Raw genomic sequence first — 13,257 nt, forward strand, 5'->3', positions numbered from 1 at the left:
TCATCCCCTTGGGCACCTGGGCCCATCTCTTGTCTGGCAGGACACAGTGGTGGCACTCCAGGCACTGTCCCGATATGGAGTCTCCACCTATGCCAAGAGCGGAGGAGCATCCACAGTGACCCTGCAATCCACAGGGAACTTCCAGTCCCAGTTCCAGGTGGATCACAAGAACCGTCTGCTGCTCCAGCGTGTGGCACTGCCAGAGGTGCCAGGGGACTACAGCATGGGGGTGACAGGAGAAGGATGTGTCTACGTGCAGGTATGGGGCCCTGGGGCAAGTGGAGAGGGAGAGGCTGCTGCTGAGGGGAACCCATCTCATTCCCATTGGAGATGGCAAGATGGGGTGGATTGGGGAGGGAGGAAAGGAAAAGAGAGGAAGAGATGGGGGAGAGGAGGAGAAAATAGGAGGGAGGTGTGAGGAGGAGAGAGAGTTGACAGAGAGAGTTGGGGAAGTGGGAGAGAGAGAGAGAAGAGATAAAGGAAAGAATGAAACTGAGCAGAAGGAAGGAGATAGAGGAGATGGACAGATGGAGACACACAGAGAACCATGTATTCTCTTTCAGACCAGCCTGAGGTACAATGTGCTCCCCAAGCTGGGTGAGGCACCATTCACGCTGGAGGTGCACACAGTCCCCAAGACATGTGACAACGCCAGGGCTCAAAGGACTTTTAACATCGCCATAAACATCAGGTAATTCCCCCTCGCAGGGCCGGACCTTCCAGAGCAGCCTTAGGGCTGGGGACGAGTCATTCCAGAGGTGAGGGGAGCCCCCAGAAAAGTTGATACAAATCAATATTTTTCCAAAAATTAAATCATGATATTTTCTTAATTGCAATTGCTCTTTTCAATGTCAATCAGATTTTGTATTTCTATGTTGCCAGCTCTTTACTTTCTCCCGCTAAATTGTTAGAGTGATTGTTCTGGGCTTGTTTCTCTGAGACTGAAAAAGACAAGTCAGCATCTTAGTAACACCCTTAATGTGAGAGCAACACAAACTCAGACATAAAACTGCCCGGCCAGTAGCCTGTCCTCTATCTGCAACCACCACCACCCTCCCACAGAGCGAACTGCCCCCAGTCACAGCAGCTGAATGCTTTGACCCGGCCATTCTCCTTCACCAGGATTTACAGGCCAAGTTCAATCAGACTTGTGCTCCTAAACCATTTCAGTGCTTTTACAATACCCACCCTTAGATGCCAGAATATGGGCTTCGGAGCCTAAGGACAAGTCTACACTTAAAACACTGCTGTAGCACTTGAATGAAGACGCTCTACACCGACAGCAGAGAGCTCTCCCATCGGCGTAGTTATTCCATCTCCCTGAGAGGCACTAGCTATGTTGACAGGTGAAGCTCTCTCACCAACCTAGCTTTGTCTACATTGGGGGTTAGATCCATATAACTACATCACTTGGGTTGGGATTTTTCACACCCTAGAGTGACATAGGTATAGGTCTGTAGTGTAGACCAGACCTAACTTTAAGCTCCTATTTTTGAAAGTGTGTATCAAAAAGCTCACAATGACTTAGCTAGTGTATTGAAATAACTTCCTAGTGCTAACACTGAACCAGTTTGGATCTGAAGTGACAGAGATTTTATGCTACTAAGGGAGAATTTTCTACTAAAAATACAGTTTATATATCCTACTTTCAGGGCTCCTAAGAGGGTAAGGAGCATCCTCTTATTCATATTCTTTCCATTTGCTTGCTGCTTCCATTAGTATCCAGTACATGGCATTTGTGTATAACAAATTTCTTCAATTCTTTTCTTATCGGAGGCTGTTTATGTTTGATTCATTTCAAGGACTCAAGTATCAGAGGGGTAGCCGTGTTAGTCTGAATCTGTAAAAAGCAACAGAGGGTCCTGTGGCACCTTTGAGACTAACAGAAGTATAGGGAGCATGATGCTCCCTATACTTCTGTTAGTCTCAAAGGTGCCACAGGACCCTCTGTTGCATTTCAAGGACTGTATTTCATTTTTAGCCCCTACTATCAATTAGGATCCCTGCTTTTAAGCAATTTCTGTCACTTTCCCAGGTTATACCCTGCTTTATATCTTTTAACATTTCTTCTTCCTTGTGCCAGACAATTCCTATTACTGTTAGACCACAGCAATTATTTACAATGAAAACCAACAAAATCCCTTATAATCTTCTAAATTTGGAGGACACACTCCACACATTCTTTTATTGTACATAAGCATTTCACATTATGTATTAGAACAAGAAATATTTTGCACATATAGAATGTTGCAAGTTTGAATTTAATAATGATTCAAGATTGTCAGATAACAAGCTCAAATGAGATTATTTAACCAAAGATTAATACAGCTCTGTACAGAATACAGAAAGAAGGTCCATCTAGCCCAATATCCTGTTTTCCAACATTGGCTGGTACCAGATGCTTCAGAGGGAATGAACAGAACAGGGCAATTATTGAGTGATCCATCCCCTTTCGTCCAGGCCCAACTTCTGGCAGTAAGATTTAGGAACACCCAAGAGCATGAGGTTGCGTCCTTGACCATCTTGGCTAATACCCACTGATGGACCTATCCGCCATGAATTTATCTAATTCTTTTTTGAACCCTGTTATATTTTTGATCTTCACAAAATCACCTGGCAACGAGTTTCACAGGTTGACTGTGCACTGTTTGAAGAAGTACTTCCTTTTGTTTGTTTTAAGTTTGCTGCCCATTAAATTCATTGGGTAACTCCTGGTTCTTTTGTTATGTGAAGGGCTAAATAACACTTCCTTATTCACTTTCTCCACACCATTCATGATTTTATAGACCTCCGTCATATCTCCCCCATTAGTCATCTCTTTTCTAAGCTGAACACTTCCAGTCTTTCTAATCTTTTCTCATATGGAAGCTGTTCCATACCCTTAATCATTTGTGTGGGCTTTCTCTGTATTTTTTCTAATATATCTTTTTTGAGATTGGGCAACCAGAACTGCATGCGGTATTTAAGATGTGGCATAAAATGGATTTATACAGTGGCGTTATATTTTCTGTCTTAATATCTATCCCATTCCTAACATCCCTAACATTCTGGTTCCTAACACTCTGTTAGCTTTTCTGAAGGCTGCTACACACTGAGCAGATTTTTTTTCAGGGCTCCAAGATCTTTTTCTTGAGTGGTAACTGCTAATTTAGACTCCATCATTTTATATGTATGTTGGAATTATGTCTTCCAATGCGCATTACTTTGCATTTATCAACATTGAATTTCCGTCTGCCATGTTTTTGCCCAGTCACCCAGTTTTGTGAGATCCCTTTGTAACTCTTCGCAGTCAGCTTTGGACTTAACTATCCTGAATAATTTTGTATTATCTGAAAAGCTTGCCACCTCACTGTTTACCCGAGCCCAGCGAGGGGAAATCAGCATGGGGAAATAGTTTAGTTTGTGTAATGACTCATCCACGCCCAGTCTTTATTCAAGCCTAATTTAATGGTGTCCATTTTGCAAATTAATTCCAGTTCTGCAGTTTCTCGTTGGAGTCTGTTTTTGAAGTTTTTTTGTTGAATAATTGCGACTTTTAGGTCTGTAATAGAGTGACCAGGGAGATTGAAGTGTTCATTTTGAATGTTATAATTCTTGATGTCTGATTTGTGTCCATTTGTTCTTTTGCGTAGAGATTGTGGTTTAGCCAATGTACATGGCAGAGGGGCATTGCTGGCGCATGATGGCATATATCACATTGGTAGATGTGCAGGTGAACGAGCCCCTGATGGTGTGGCTGATGTGATTAGGTCCTATGATGGTGTTCCCTGAATAGATATGTGGACAGAGTTGGCAACGGGCTTTGTGGCAAGGATAGGTTCCTGGGTTAGTGTTTTTGTTGTGTGGTGTTTGGTTGCTGATGAGTATTTGCTTCAGGTTGGGGGACTGTCTGTAAGCGAGCACTGGCCTGTCTCCCAAGATCGGAATCACCCTTGTCCACATGCTTGTTGACCCTCCTCAAAGAATTCTAATGGATGGGTGAGGCATGATTTCCCTTTACAGAAGCCATGTTGATTCTTCCCCAACAAATTGTGTTCATCTATTTCTGATAAGTCTGTTCTTTACTATAGTTTCAACCAATTTACCCGATACTGAAATTAATCTTACCGGCCTGTAATTGCCAGGATCACCAATGGAGCCTTTTTAAAAAATTGGCAAATTACTTTAGCTATCCGCTAGTCATCTGGTACAGATGCTGATTTAAGCAATAGGTTATGTACCACAGTTAGTAGTTCTGCAATTTCCTATTTGAGTTCCTTCCGAACTCTTGAGTGAATACCATCTGGTCCTGATGACTATTTACTGCTTAATCTATCTATTTATTCCAAAACCACCTCCATTAACAGCTCAGACTGGGACAGTTCCTCAGATTTGGCACCCAACAAGAATGGCTCAAGTATAAGAATTTCCCTCACATCCTCTGCAGTTAAGACCAATGCAAATAATTCATTTAGCTTCTCCACAACGTCCTTTTCTTCCTTGAGTGCTCCTTTACCTTGATTGTCCAGTGACCCCACTGATGTTTGTCAGGCTTCCTGCTTCCGATGTACTTAAAAAAAATTGCTGTTAGTTTTTAAGCCTTTTGCTAGTTGCTCTTCAAATTCTTTTTTGGCCTGCCTAATTTTACTTTTACACTTGATTTGCCATAGTTTATGTTCTTTTCTATTTTCCTCTGTCGGATTTGACTTCCAGTTTTTAAAAGATGTCCTTTTATTCTCTAACAACCTCTTTGACTCTGTTGTTTAGCCACAGTGGCACTTTTTTGGTCCTCTTACTTTTTTTTATTTGGGATATACATATAATTTGAGCCTCTATTATGGTGTTTTTAAAAAATTGCAGGCATTTCACTCTTGTGACTCACTGTCACTATTCAAGTCAGGTGGTCAGTAGCATATTCCTACTGCTGTACTCTTATTATTCAAACATGGAATTTATATCCACAGGGATTCTATGGTACAGTTTGTTACATTTAAGATTTTTACTATAGTCGACTGTTTCTTTCACATATATTCCCTTCTTCTGTACCTGGTGGAATGCTGAGAGTGTTCATTCCCAAACTAACTTTCCAACGGTCTTTCCTTTTATACAGTGTGAGATAAAGAAACTTCTTTTTGGAGGAAAAAGTACTTTCCCATGATTATTTTTACCATGTGTTCTGTTTTCCTAGTTGCTGATGGAATTTCCTTTATGGGCCTCCATTTACCTAACTGAAGAGTGAAAAGGAATCTCTAATCCAGTCATTATTACTAACAGCTGTAACAACTGAAAGTTCTTAATGAGTTAAACGTGTTTCAATAGGTCATTATTCCATCCATTATAGAACCCATCTGTAATAACAAATACCTCTTATCAATCACAGAACATAATTGGATCATAAGCATCCCTTATTAAATACCCAGTCTTGTTTATGATAACATACTTCTGTAGATACCTTTCAGTAGTTTTGAGGGGTTCCCTTCCCTTGCTGTCTGAGCTATATTAGTGAAGTTGGGGTAAAAAACAGAGTAAACGATTGCATTCATTCCATCATCTTCCCTTCACCCTTGGGTTAGTTTCAATATGTATATGGCAATAACTATATAGATACACAAAATGAAAAGGCTTTTGGTTAGTATATAAAACTATTACGAGAGTTTAACATACAAAAATCATAAAAGGTTAATATTTACTAGCAAGAACAATGTTCAGCTTCTAATTTGGGGTGGAAAGATAATCGTTTGGATTTCTTGGGGAAACAGGCAATTCACCCAATTTGACCTTCAATCTTACAGCCACACTTCTGGTTTGTTTAACTTACAGCTTCCCCACCCATCTCTTGGGCCACTTTGCATAGGAAAGCAGGGAATGACCCTTTCTTGATAACTTGGAGTTCTTTTTAGCTAGATTAGGAGAGAGAAAGAGATTTTGTCCATATGCAAAGAATGAGAGATTCTTTTCTAGCTGATTAACAATACTCTCATTAGCCATTTTAGTTTTTCTTCCTGGGGAGAGCAACTCCTGACCTTGGCTGAACTGTGGGTCCATAGACAAAGGGTCTCACCTGATGTAAACCATTTTATTCCTAAGTGCATCCTATTTTGGGATAAACAGAGGTGGATAGCTTTTCTCATTTTTGAGGGCTGGAAGGAATCACTAGTTATTAATCATTCATACCAGACCTGTTCTATATATCCCCTACAGTACCTGCTAAACAGTTTGCAGAAACAGCGCCTTCACTTCCAGTATTTTGTTTTTCTGTCTAGAAGTTCAGTCAAATTCAAATAGGATCCCCTAGCCGTAGTGGCATTTAGAAACACGAGTTTTTATAACTTCGTTCATCACAAACTGCAAATCTAAAGTAGCAGTAGCACCATACTTACATTGGTTTTACAAACCCTCAACTCTATTTTAAATCAATAATTGAAAAAAAACAAGTGATTTAAATCCTGATTTAAATTGTTCCCTCCTCCTCCTGCCACCAACGATGGGAGTAATTTAACTGAACCCCTTATTGGAAAGGATGCTGTCTTGCTTCAGGGACTTTCAACAAACTTCCGCTGCTCCAAGGGCAGGACTGAGGGGCACTGGCAGAGCTGTGTGGGGAGCCCAGGACTGGGATAGCAGTGGGGCTGGGCTGCGGGGCAGGAAAGACAGGTAGTGGCAGAGCAGGGAGCCAGGGACCAGGACTGGACTAGCAGGAGCCAGGCAGGGTGGGAGGTGCATCAGCTCTGTGCTGAGATGTATTAAACCTTGTTTCGTTTCCCACTTGGTCTCCCAGCTACACAGGGAAACGCCCCGTCTCCAACATGGTCATCGTTGACGTTAAGATGCTGTCAGGATTCGTACCTATGAAGTCATCAGTGAGAATGGTAATGGCCCGTTCTGTGTATGGGTCGCAGCCCCCCAGGGGTATCTGCCCCACAACCCAGTGGAGTCCAGTTCCCCACAACCCCAACCTCACCCAGTGGGCATCTAGGGCCCCTTGACTCCAACCCCACTCTGGCCCCGGTCAGCTCCAAACCCCAACCCCTCATTTTACCAGTGCAACCTGGCACCTCCCTAGTCCCTTGTCCAGCGTCAGACCCCCCCTTGTCTCCCGTCTCTCTGACCTCATATCTTCTTTCTGACCCTCCCCTGATTCCCCACTCTTTCCCCGTCCCATCCCATCCCCCTGAGCTCCCACTCAGTGACTCCCTGATCAACTGTTACACACAGGGGGAGCAGGCCCAGTTGGAGGCACCTCACAGTCTCCCCTGGAGGGGGCAGTGCTCCTGTAAGGGGAAATCAGGCTGGGCTCGCGGGGTGCTTGGGAGAGAGAATGATGAGCCCCCACCTCCCTGCATCCCTCTGTTCTCCCCCAGCTCTAACACCCCCCTCCCCCCCACACACACACACTCCTGAGCCCACCCTGGGCCCTGCATCTCCTCAGGGAGACTCAGACACTGGGAGGTGTCCCTTGAGGGGTCCTGAGGTGTGATGCCATCAGACTAATGAAGCCTGTGAGCAGCACAGGGGAGGCAGTGCCCAGAGCCCAGCCCTGCCCACAGCCACAGCCCTCCCCTCAGGAGATGGGTCAGACAATGAGCTGAGGCTGCACTTGATTGTGCCCCTCAGGTCTCAAACCGTGATACTTCACATCTCAGTCCACCAGCTGGGTGGGGCCATACATAGGCGGGGCATGAAACCCCCATTCGAAGAGGCTAGCCCCCGCTCTGCCCCTTCCACCCAAGGCCCCACCCCTGCCCTGCTCCTTTTGCCTGAGGCCCCACTCCCATGCCCCCACACTCTCACCCACTGGGGCCAGAGGAGCCCTGAGCCCCCCACCACAATCAGAGGAACTCCAGCTGGCCTGGCAAAGCAGCCCTAATCCCCAGCTCTGGAGGAGCTCAGAGCCCTGCTGCAGCCCAGCCCTGGGGCCACGGCTGGGCGCATTAGCGGAGGTTTGGGGATGCTTAGACTCTCCCAGCCTGCATTATGCATTGCCCATGGGGCCACAGTACAGATATTGCCTCTTCCTTTAAAGCAGCAGCCAGAGGCACCGACTTTCTGGTTTCCCCGAGAGTGCTTGACCCCTGCTGTGCCCCAGGCCCTGTCTACACTTGCCACCTTCCCCAAGGACTGCCGCCGCCCTACCTCTTCGCACCCCATTCCACCCCCTCCCCCGAGCCCACCCTGCCCTCGTTCTGCCTCTTCCTGCCCCTGCTTCTCTCCCTCCCCCCCAGAGCCTCCTGCACACCACTGAACAGCTGACCACCGGTGGGTGGGAGGTGCTGGGAGGGGGGAAGGGGAGGAGCTTATCAGTGGGCCACCATTGGGTGCGGAGCACCCACTATTTTTTTCCAGGGGTTCTCCAGCCCCAGAGCACCCACAGAGTCAGTGTCTATGGCACCAGCCAAGAATCACAGAGCTATAGGATAGAGCCCTGTGTGGGACTAGTGTAGAGCTCTGCAATGGGATTGGGATCCCGCAGGACCCGTTGCCATAATAGCGGGAGCGGGATTAAAAAATAGTCCCACACAGGACTCTACTGTAGGAATGGGAGGGACCACAAGAGGTCATCAAGTTCAGCCGCCTGTGAGGAAGCAGGACCACGTAAACCTAGCTTCTCCCTGATAGGTTTCTGTGTAACCTGTCCTTAAAAATGTCCAGGGATGGGAAATCACAGCCTCCCTTAGAAGCCTGTGCCAGTGCTTAATTACCATTACAGTTAGGTTAGATTTGGGAAAAAAATTCTAACTCTCCCTTGCTGCAAATTAAGCCCATTACTTCTTGTCTTACCTTCAGTGGACTTGGAGAACAATTGATCACCATCCTCTTTATAACAAACCTTAAGGATATTCAAATATGTTATCAGGTCAGGTTCCCCCTCAGCCTTCTTCTCTCAAGACTAAACATGCCCAGAGTTTTTAACCTTTCCACATAGGTCAGATCGTCTACATTTTTAATCATTTTTGTTGCTGTTCTCTGGACTCTCTCCAATTTATCCACATCTTTGCTAAAGTGTGGTGCCCAGAAGTGGACACAGTACTCCAGCTGAGGCCTCACCAATGCCAAGTAGAGTGGTATAATTACATACCATGTCTTACATATGACAGTCCTGTTAATATACCCCAGAATGATATTAGCCTTTTTCACAACTGCATCACATTGCTGACTTATATTAAATTTGTGATCCTCTATAACCCACAGATCCTTTTCAGCAGTACTACCCCCTAGCCAGTTATGCCTCATTTTAGAGTTGTGCATTTAATTTTTCCTTCCCCAGTGTAGTATTTTGTATTTGTCTTTATTGAATTTCATCTTGTTGGTTTAGGACCAATTCTCTAATTTGGCAAGGTCGTTTTAAATTCTAATCCTGTCCAAAGTGCTTACAGCCCCGCCCAGCTAGTGTCATCCACAGATTTTAGAAGCATGCTCTCCACTCTATTATCCAAGTGATTAATGATCATGTTGAATAGTACCAGACCCAGGACTGACCACTGCAGGACCCCACTAGATACACCCTACCAGTTTAACAGCAAACCGTGGATGACTGCCCTTTTAGTACAGTCTTTCAACCACTTGTGTATCCATCTTATAATAATTTCATCTAGACCACATTTCCCTGATTTTCTTATGAGAATGTCATGTGGGACTGTGTCAGAAGCCTTATTAAAATCAAGATATATGATGACTACTGCTTTCCTCTCCCTCCCCGCCCCCACTATCCACTGGTCCCGTAACCCTCTCAGAGAAGAAACTGAGGTTGGTTTGGCATGATTTGTTCTTGACAAATCCATGCTGGCTTTATCTTGTAATCCTGTTACAAGTTGACTGTTTAATAATTTCTTCTGCTATCTTTCTGGGTATGAATGTTAAGCTGACTGGTCTATGAATTCCTGGGTCCTCTTTGTTCCCATTTTTAAAGATAGATACTCTGTTTGCCTGCCTCCAATCCCCTGGGAAATCACCCGTCCTCCAAGAGATCTCAAAGATAATTGCTAACAGTTCTGAGATTGCTTCAGCATCCCATTCCTTAGGGCTCTGGGGTGGTTCGAAGGGGGCTCAGTTACATCCTGCTTCTCTCTCTTTACCGCTGGCAGCTGGAAGGACATCACCACATCCACCGCACAGAACTGAGCACCAACCACGTGCTGCTCTACATGGAGCAGGTGAGCGCTCACAGGGGGCCGGGATGGGCCAGGGAGAGTCACCCCCTGACATACCTTTGATAGAGGCACTGAGCGGGGATCTCTCGGGTGTTGGCCGGGGAAAACAAACCCATGTATTGCTGCACAGCTGCTGCTGCTCCCCAGCATTTCTGTGCAGCTCTTCCTGTTCCCCCACAACATATAGAGCTGGGGCCTTCCTGTTCTCCCTCCAGCCTATGGGTACCAGGAAGAGCAGCTTGTACCTGGGGGATAGGGATCGGGGCAGCAGGGCTTCTCCCTCAGGGCCTGAATCCCTGCCAGGTCCTGCAGCCAAGGGGGGCAGATGCTGGACCAGCAGAATGAGGGGTGGGGAGATGGGGAAGGAAAGGGAGAAGTGGCTCAGAGTTGCCTCCTGAGTCTCGTCTGTTTCCCCCACACACACCCCAGGTGAGCAACGTGACTCGGAGCTTCTCCTTCGCGGTGGAGCAGGACTTCCCCGTGCAGAGCCTGAAGCCGGCACTGGTGAAAGTCTACGATTACTACGAAACGGGTGCATGTGGGGCAGTGCTGGGGGGACGTTAGCTCCCATGAGCCTGTCACAGGGACGGGAGAGGCCACAGTCAGAGCCACAGGGGACCCACTGGGCTCGGAATTATGTTTGGCCTCATTCTCTCGATGATCCACCTCCCCACTCCCATGCTGCTTCCTGAGGGTGGGGACAGGCCTGGGGCTGAGCTGGGAACCTCACGCGAGCACTGCCTGTTCAGCGACTGCCCACGCAGTTTCAAGGGCAAACCCCATTCCCTTCTCCTTCTGCTTCCAACCCGAATGGCCCTGCCACCACCATCCCTGACACCGGTTTGCCCCACGCAGACAGCGTCCCCCTCTCATCTCTGGACACAACAGGCCCATCTCAGCAGCGTCACCCCTCTCCCAGATGAGAGTGTGGGGCACACCGGGATTATGGGCGAGGGATCATATTCCACTGGCCTCATGCTCGCACCATGAGCCCCAGACCCCTCCCGCACTGTAGAGGGAAGGTGCCAACCCAGGTGGGTTAGAGCCAAAAGGATCTGGGAGGGTCCTGGGTTCAGATCCTGGCCTGAGATCCCAGCTCTGGGTGTGACCTGGGGGAGGCACATTTGCTCCTCCACCTCCCCAGGTAGGACATCGGGTGACAAAACCAGAGCCCAACGGCAACCCTGGTGGTCGTGTGTCAGACGAGGTGCAAACGGCCATAGGGCACCTGGCACAGACCTGCTGGAGATGCTTGTTGTGCTGTAGCCTTGGGGTAACTTTTGCCTTCCTCCCATGGAGCCCAGTTGAGGTTCTCCCTGTGTCTCCCCTCCCCTCCTGCCTGAGATCTCTGGTGCGGTGCCAGCTCTCTGCTGCAGGGCCTGGTGGAAGTGCGAGGAGTCCTGCTTGGGTCTCACACAGCCCTGATCACATCTCCCTTCCCTTGTGTCTTCCAGATGAATTTGCCATCGCTGAGTACAGCGCCCCCTGCAGCAAAGGTAGCGTATGAAGAGCCATTTCCTCCCCTCGTCCTGCTCACAGCACCCCCGGATCTACTCCCCACTGCGAGAGCTCAGCTCCAGGCGTGCATCCCCGGTGCAGTCAGAGCTGGTGGCTTTTTCCCCCTGCACAGGGGTTTGTTGCCTGCACTGATGGCGTCTTTGCTTATTCCGGGGGACAGATGCTCCTTTCATCCCTCACTTTACACATCTCCCTGCTGCAGCCTCTGCCTCGTGAGCCGTATTGAAACTGTGTCATTGCAGTGGTTTATGAGAGGCACTTCCAGGGGCAGGGCGAAGGCTCCAGCCCAATCAGAGCCAGCAAGTCCCTGCCATCTCCCTGGGTCACTTGTCTGTGTGACGTTTTCAGAGATGGGCTGTCCCGGCTCAGATCAAATAAGACCCTGAGGCCGCTCAGCCTGTCCTCTAAGCTCCGACTCCTTGCACCCCCTTTTCCCCAGCAGCTGGGTCTGAACTTCCTGCTTCTGGGTAGGATCAGAGGAGCCAAAATATCCGTGACAGGGAGGATCAGAAAGTGACTGAAAGAACCAAAGCACAGGAGAGCCAGACAGACAGAGGAGGGGAGGGTCTCCCAGCAGCAGGACTCAGCAGAAGCCTCCTTTTCCCAGCCCTTGTTCTGCAGGTCTGAGAGGCCCAGGGAAGGATCTCAGCATCCAGGGGCTTCTCTGGGCTCCATTCCCCCTGGTGCTGATCCACAGGCAGCTGCTCAGTCCCAGTGCAGGGAGCTCCCTTCCCTCCCCTGGGCACTGCTGGCTCTTGTGTAAATGGATTCACTCTAGTCTGTGCTGGGTCCCATAGGAACAAAGGGGCAGGGAGAGAACGTGCTCCTCGGATCCACACCTCGCTCCCGAAGTCAATGTCTGAGCTGAGCCTCAGCATGTCTATGGCACCGAGTATCTTGTGGCCCCACGTCCATCCCAGCTGGGCTGTCTCCCTGCCACATGGCTGCTCTGCAGTGTCAGACACAGCAGGGATGGTTCCAGCCGGACCCTAGGCTGACACTGCCAGCGCTGGATCCTGTGCTGCACCTCCCCAGTGCTCTGAGACACTCCATGTGGAGGCAGATGAGGCATGGCCCTGCCCTTGGTGGGGAGACGTCAGGACCATGGAATCTCCTGCCTGGGGCCCTGGCAGTGCTGTGCTGTGCTGTGCTGTGTGCCCTGCGGTAGAGCAGCCGTGCCCAGCCCTGGATGCGTGTTTTTGGCTCTGTGCCCAAGCCTAGGGGAGGCGTGGCAATTCTCTTCTCTAAACCCCTCCTGTTCCTGCTCCTTTCCTCCTCACAGTGGGAGCCGAGCAGAGCAACGTGTGAGGGATGGAGTCATGTTCCCAGCCTCCCGCGTCCCACCTGCTTAGCCCCTGCGCAGGCCGAGGTGGATGGATGGAGCAACAGAGAGAAAACAGCAGCAAAAAGAGGGAAACAAACGTTACAAATAAATGAATTCACCAACCTGACCAATGGCTCCTGGCCTCTCTGTTCCCAACCCCCTTATCCCTGTTCAGCCCCAGATCACAGCTTCACCCAAGACTTCTCAGGTCAAGGTGTGTACCATCCAGCTAGGGCTCTGCCCTGCACAGCCAGCCGGGGGAAAGGGTCTGTGGGAAAAGATCTGCTA

At 48.4% G+C, this 13,257-nt stretch overlaps 1 protein-coding gene across 1 annotated transcript in view; it reads left to right on the forward strand.

The window, feature by feature from the left end:
* The window catches only part of LOC128843613 (ovostatin-like), a 372,466-nt gene extending 359,486 nt beyond the window's left edge, over positions 1–12,980 (forward strand). The window contains exons 30-36 of the mRNA XM_054040589.1: positions 41–259; positions 564–691; positions 6,758–6,848; positions 10,062–10,130; positions 10,557–10,659; positions 11,582–11,623; positions 12,928–12,980. Coding sequence (XP_053896564.1) covers positions 41–259; positions 564–691; positions 6,758–6,848; positions 10,062–10,130; positions 10,557–10,659; positions 11,582–11,623; positions 12,928–12,953 — 678 coding nt within the window. The 3' untranslated portion in view covers positions 12,954–12,980. The remainder of the gene's footprint in view (positions 1–40; positions 260–563; positions 692–6,757; positions 6,849–10,061; positions 10,131–10,556; positions 10,660–11,581; positions 11,624–12,927) is intronic.
* The last annotated feature ends 277 nt before the right edge of the window (positions 12,981–13,257 follow it).

Source organism: Malaclemys terrapin, chromosome 1 (assembly GCF_027887155.1).
Source record: "Malaclemys terrapin pileata isolate rMalTer1 chromosome 1, rMalTer1.hap1, whole genome shotgun sequence".
Taxonomy (NCBI): domain Eukaryota; kingdom Metazoa; phylum Chordata; order Testudines; family Emydidae; genus Malaclemys; species Malaclemys terrapin.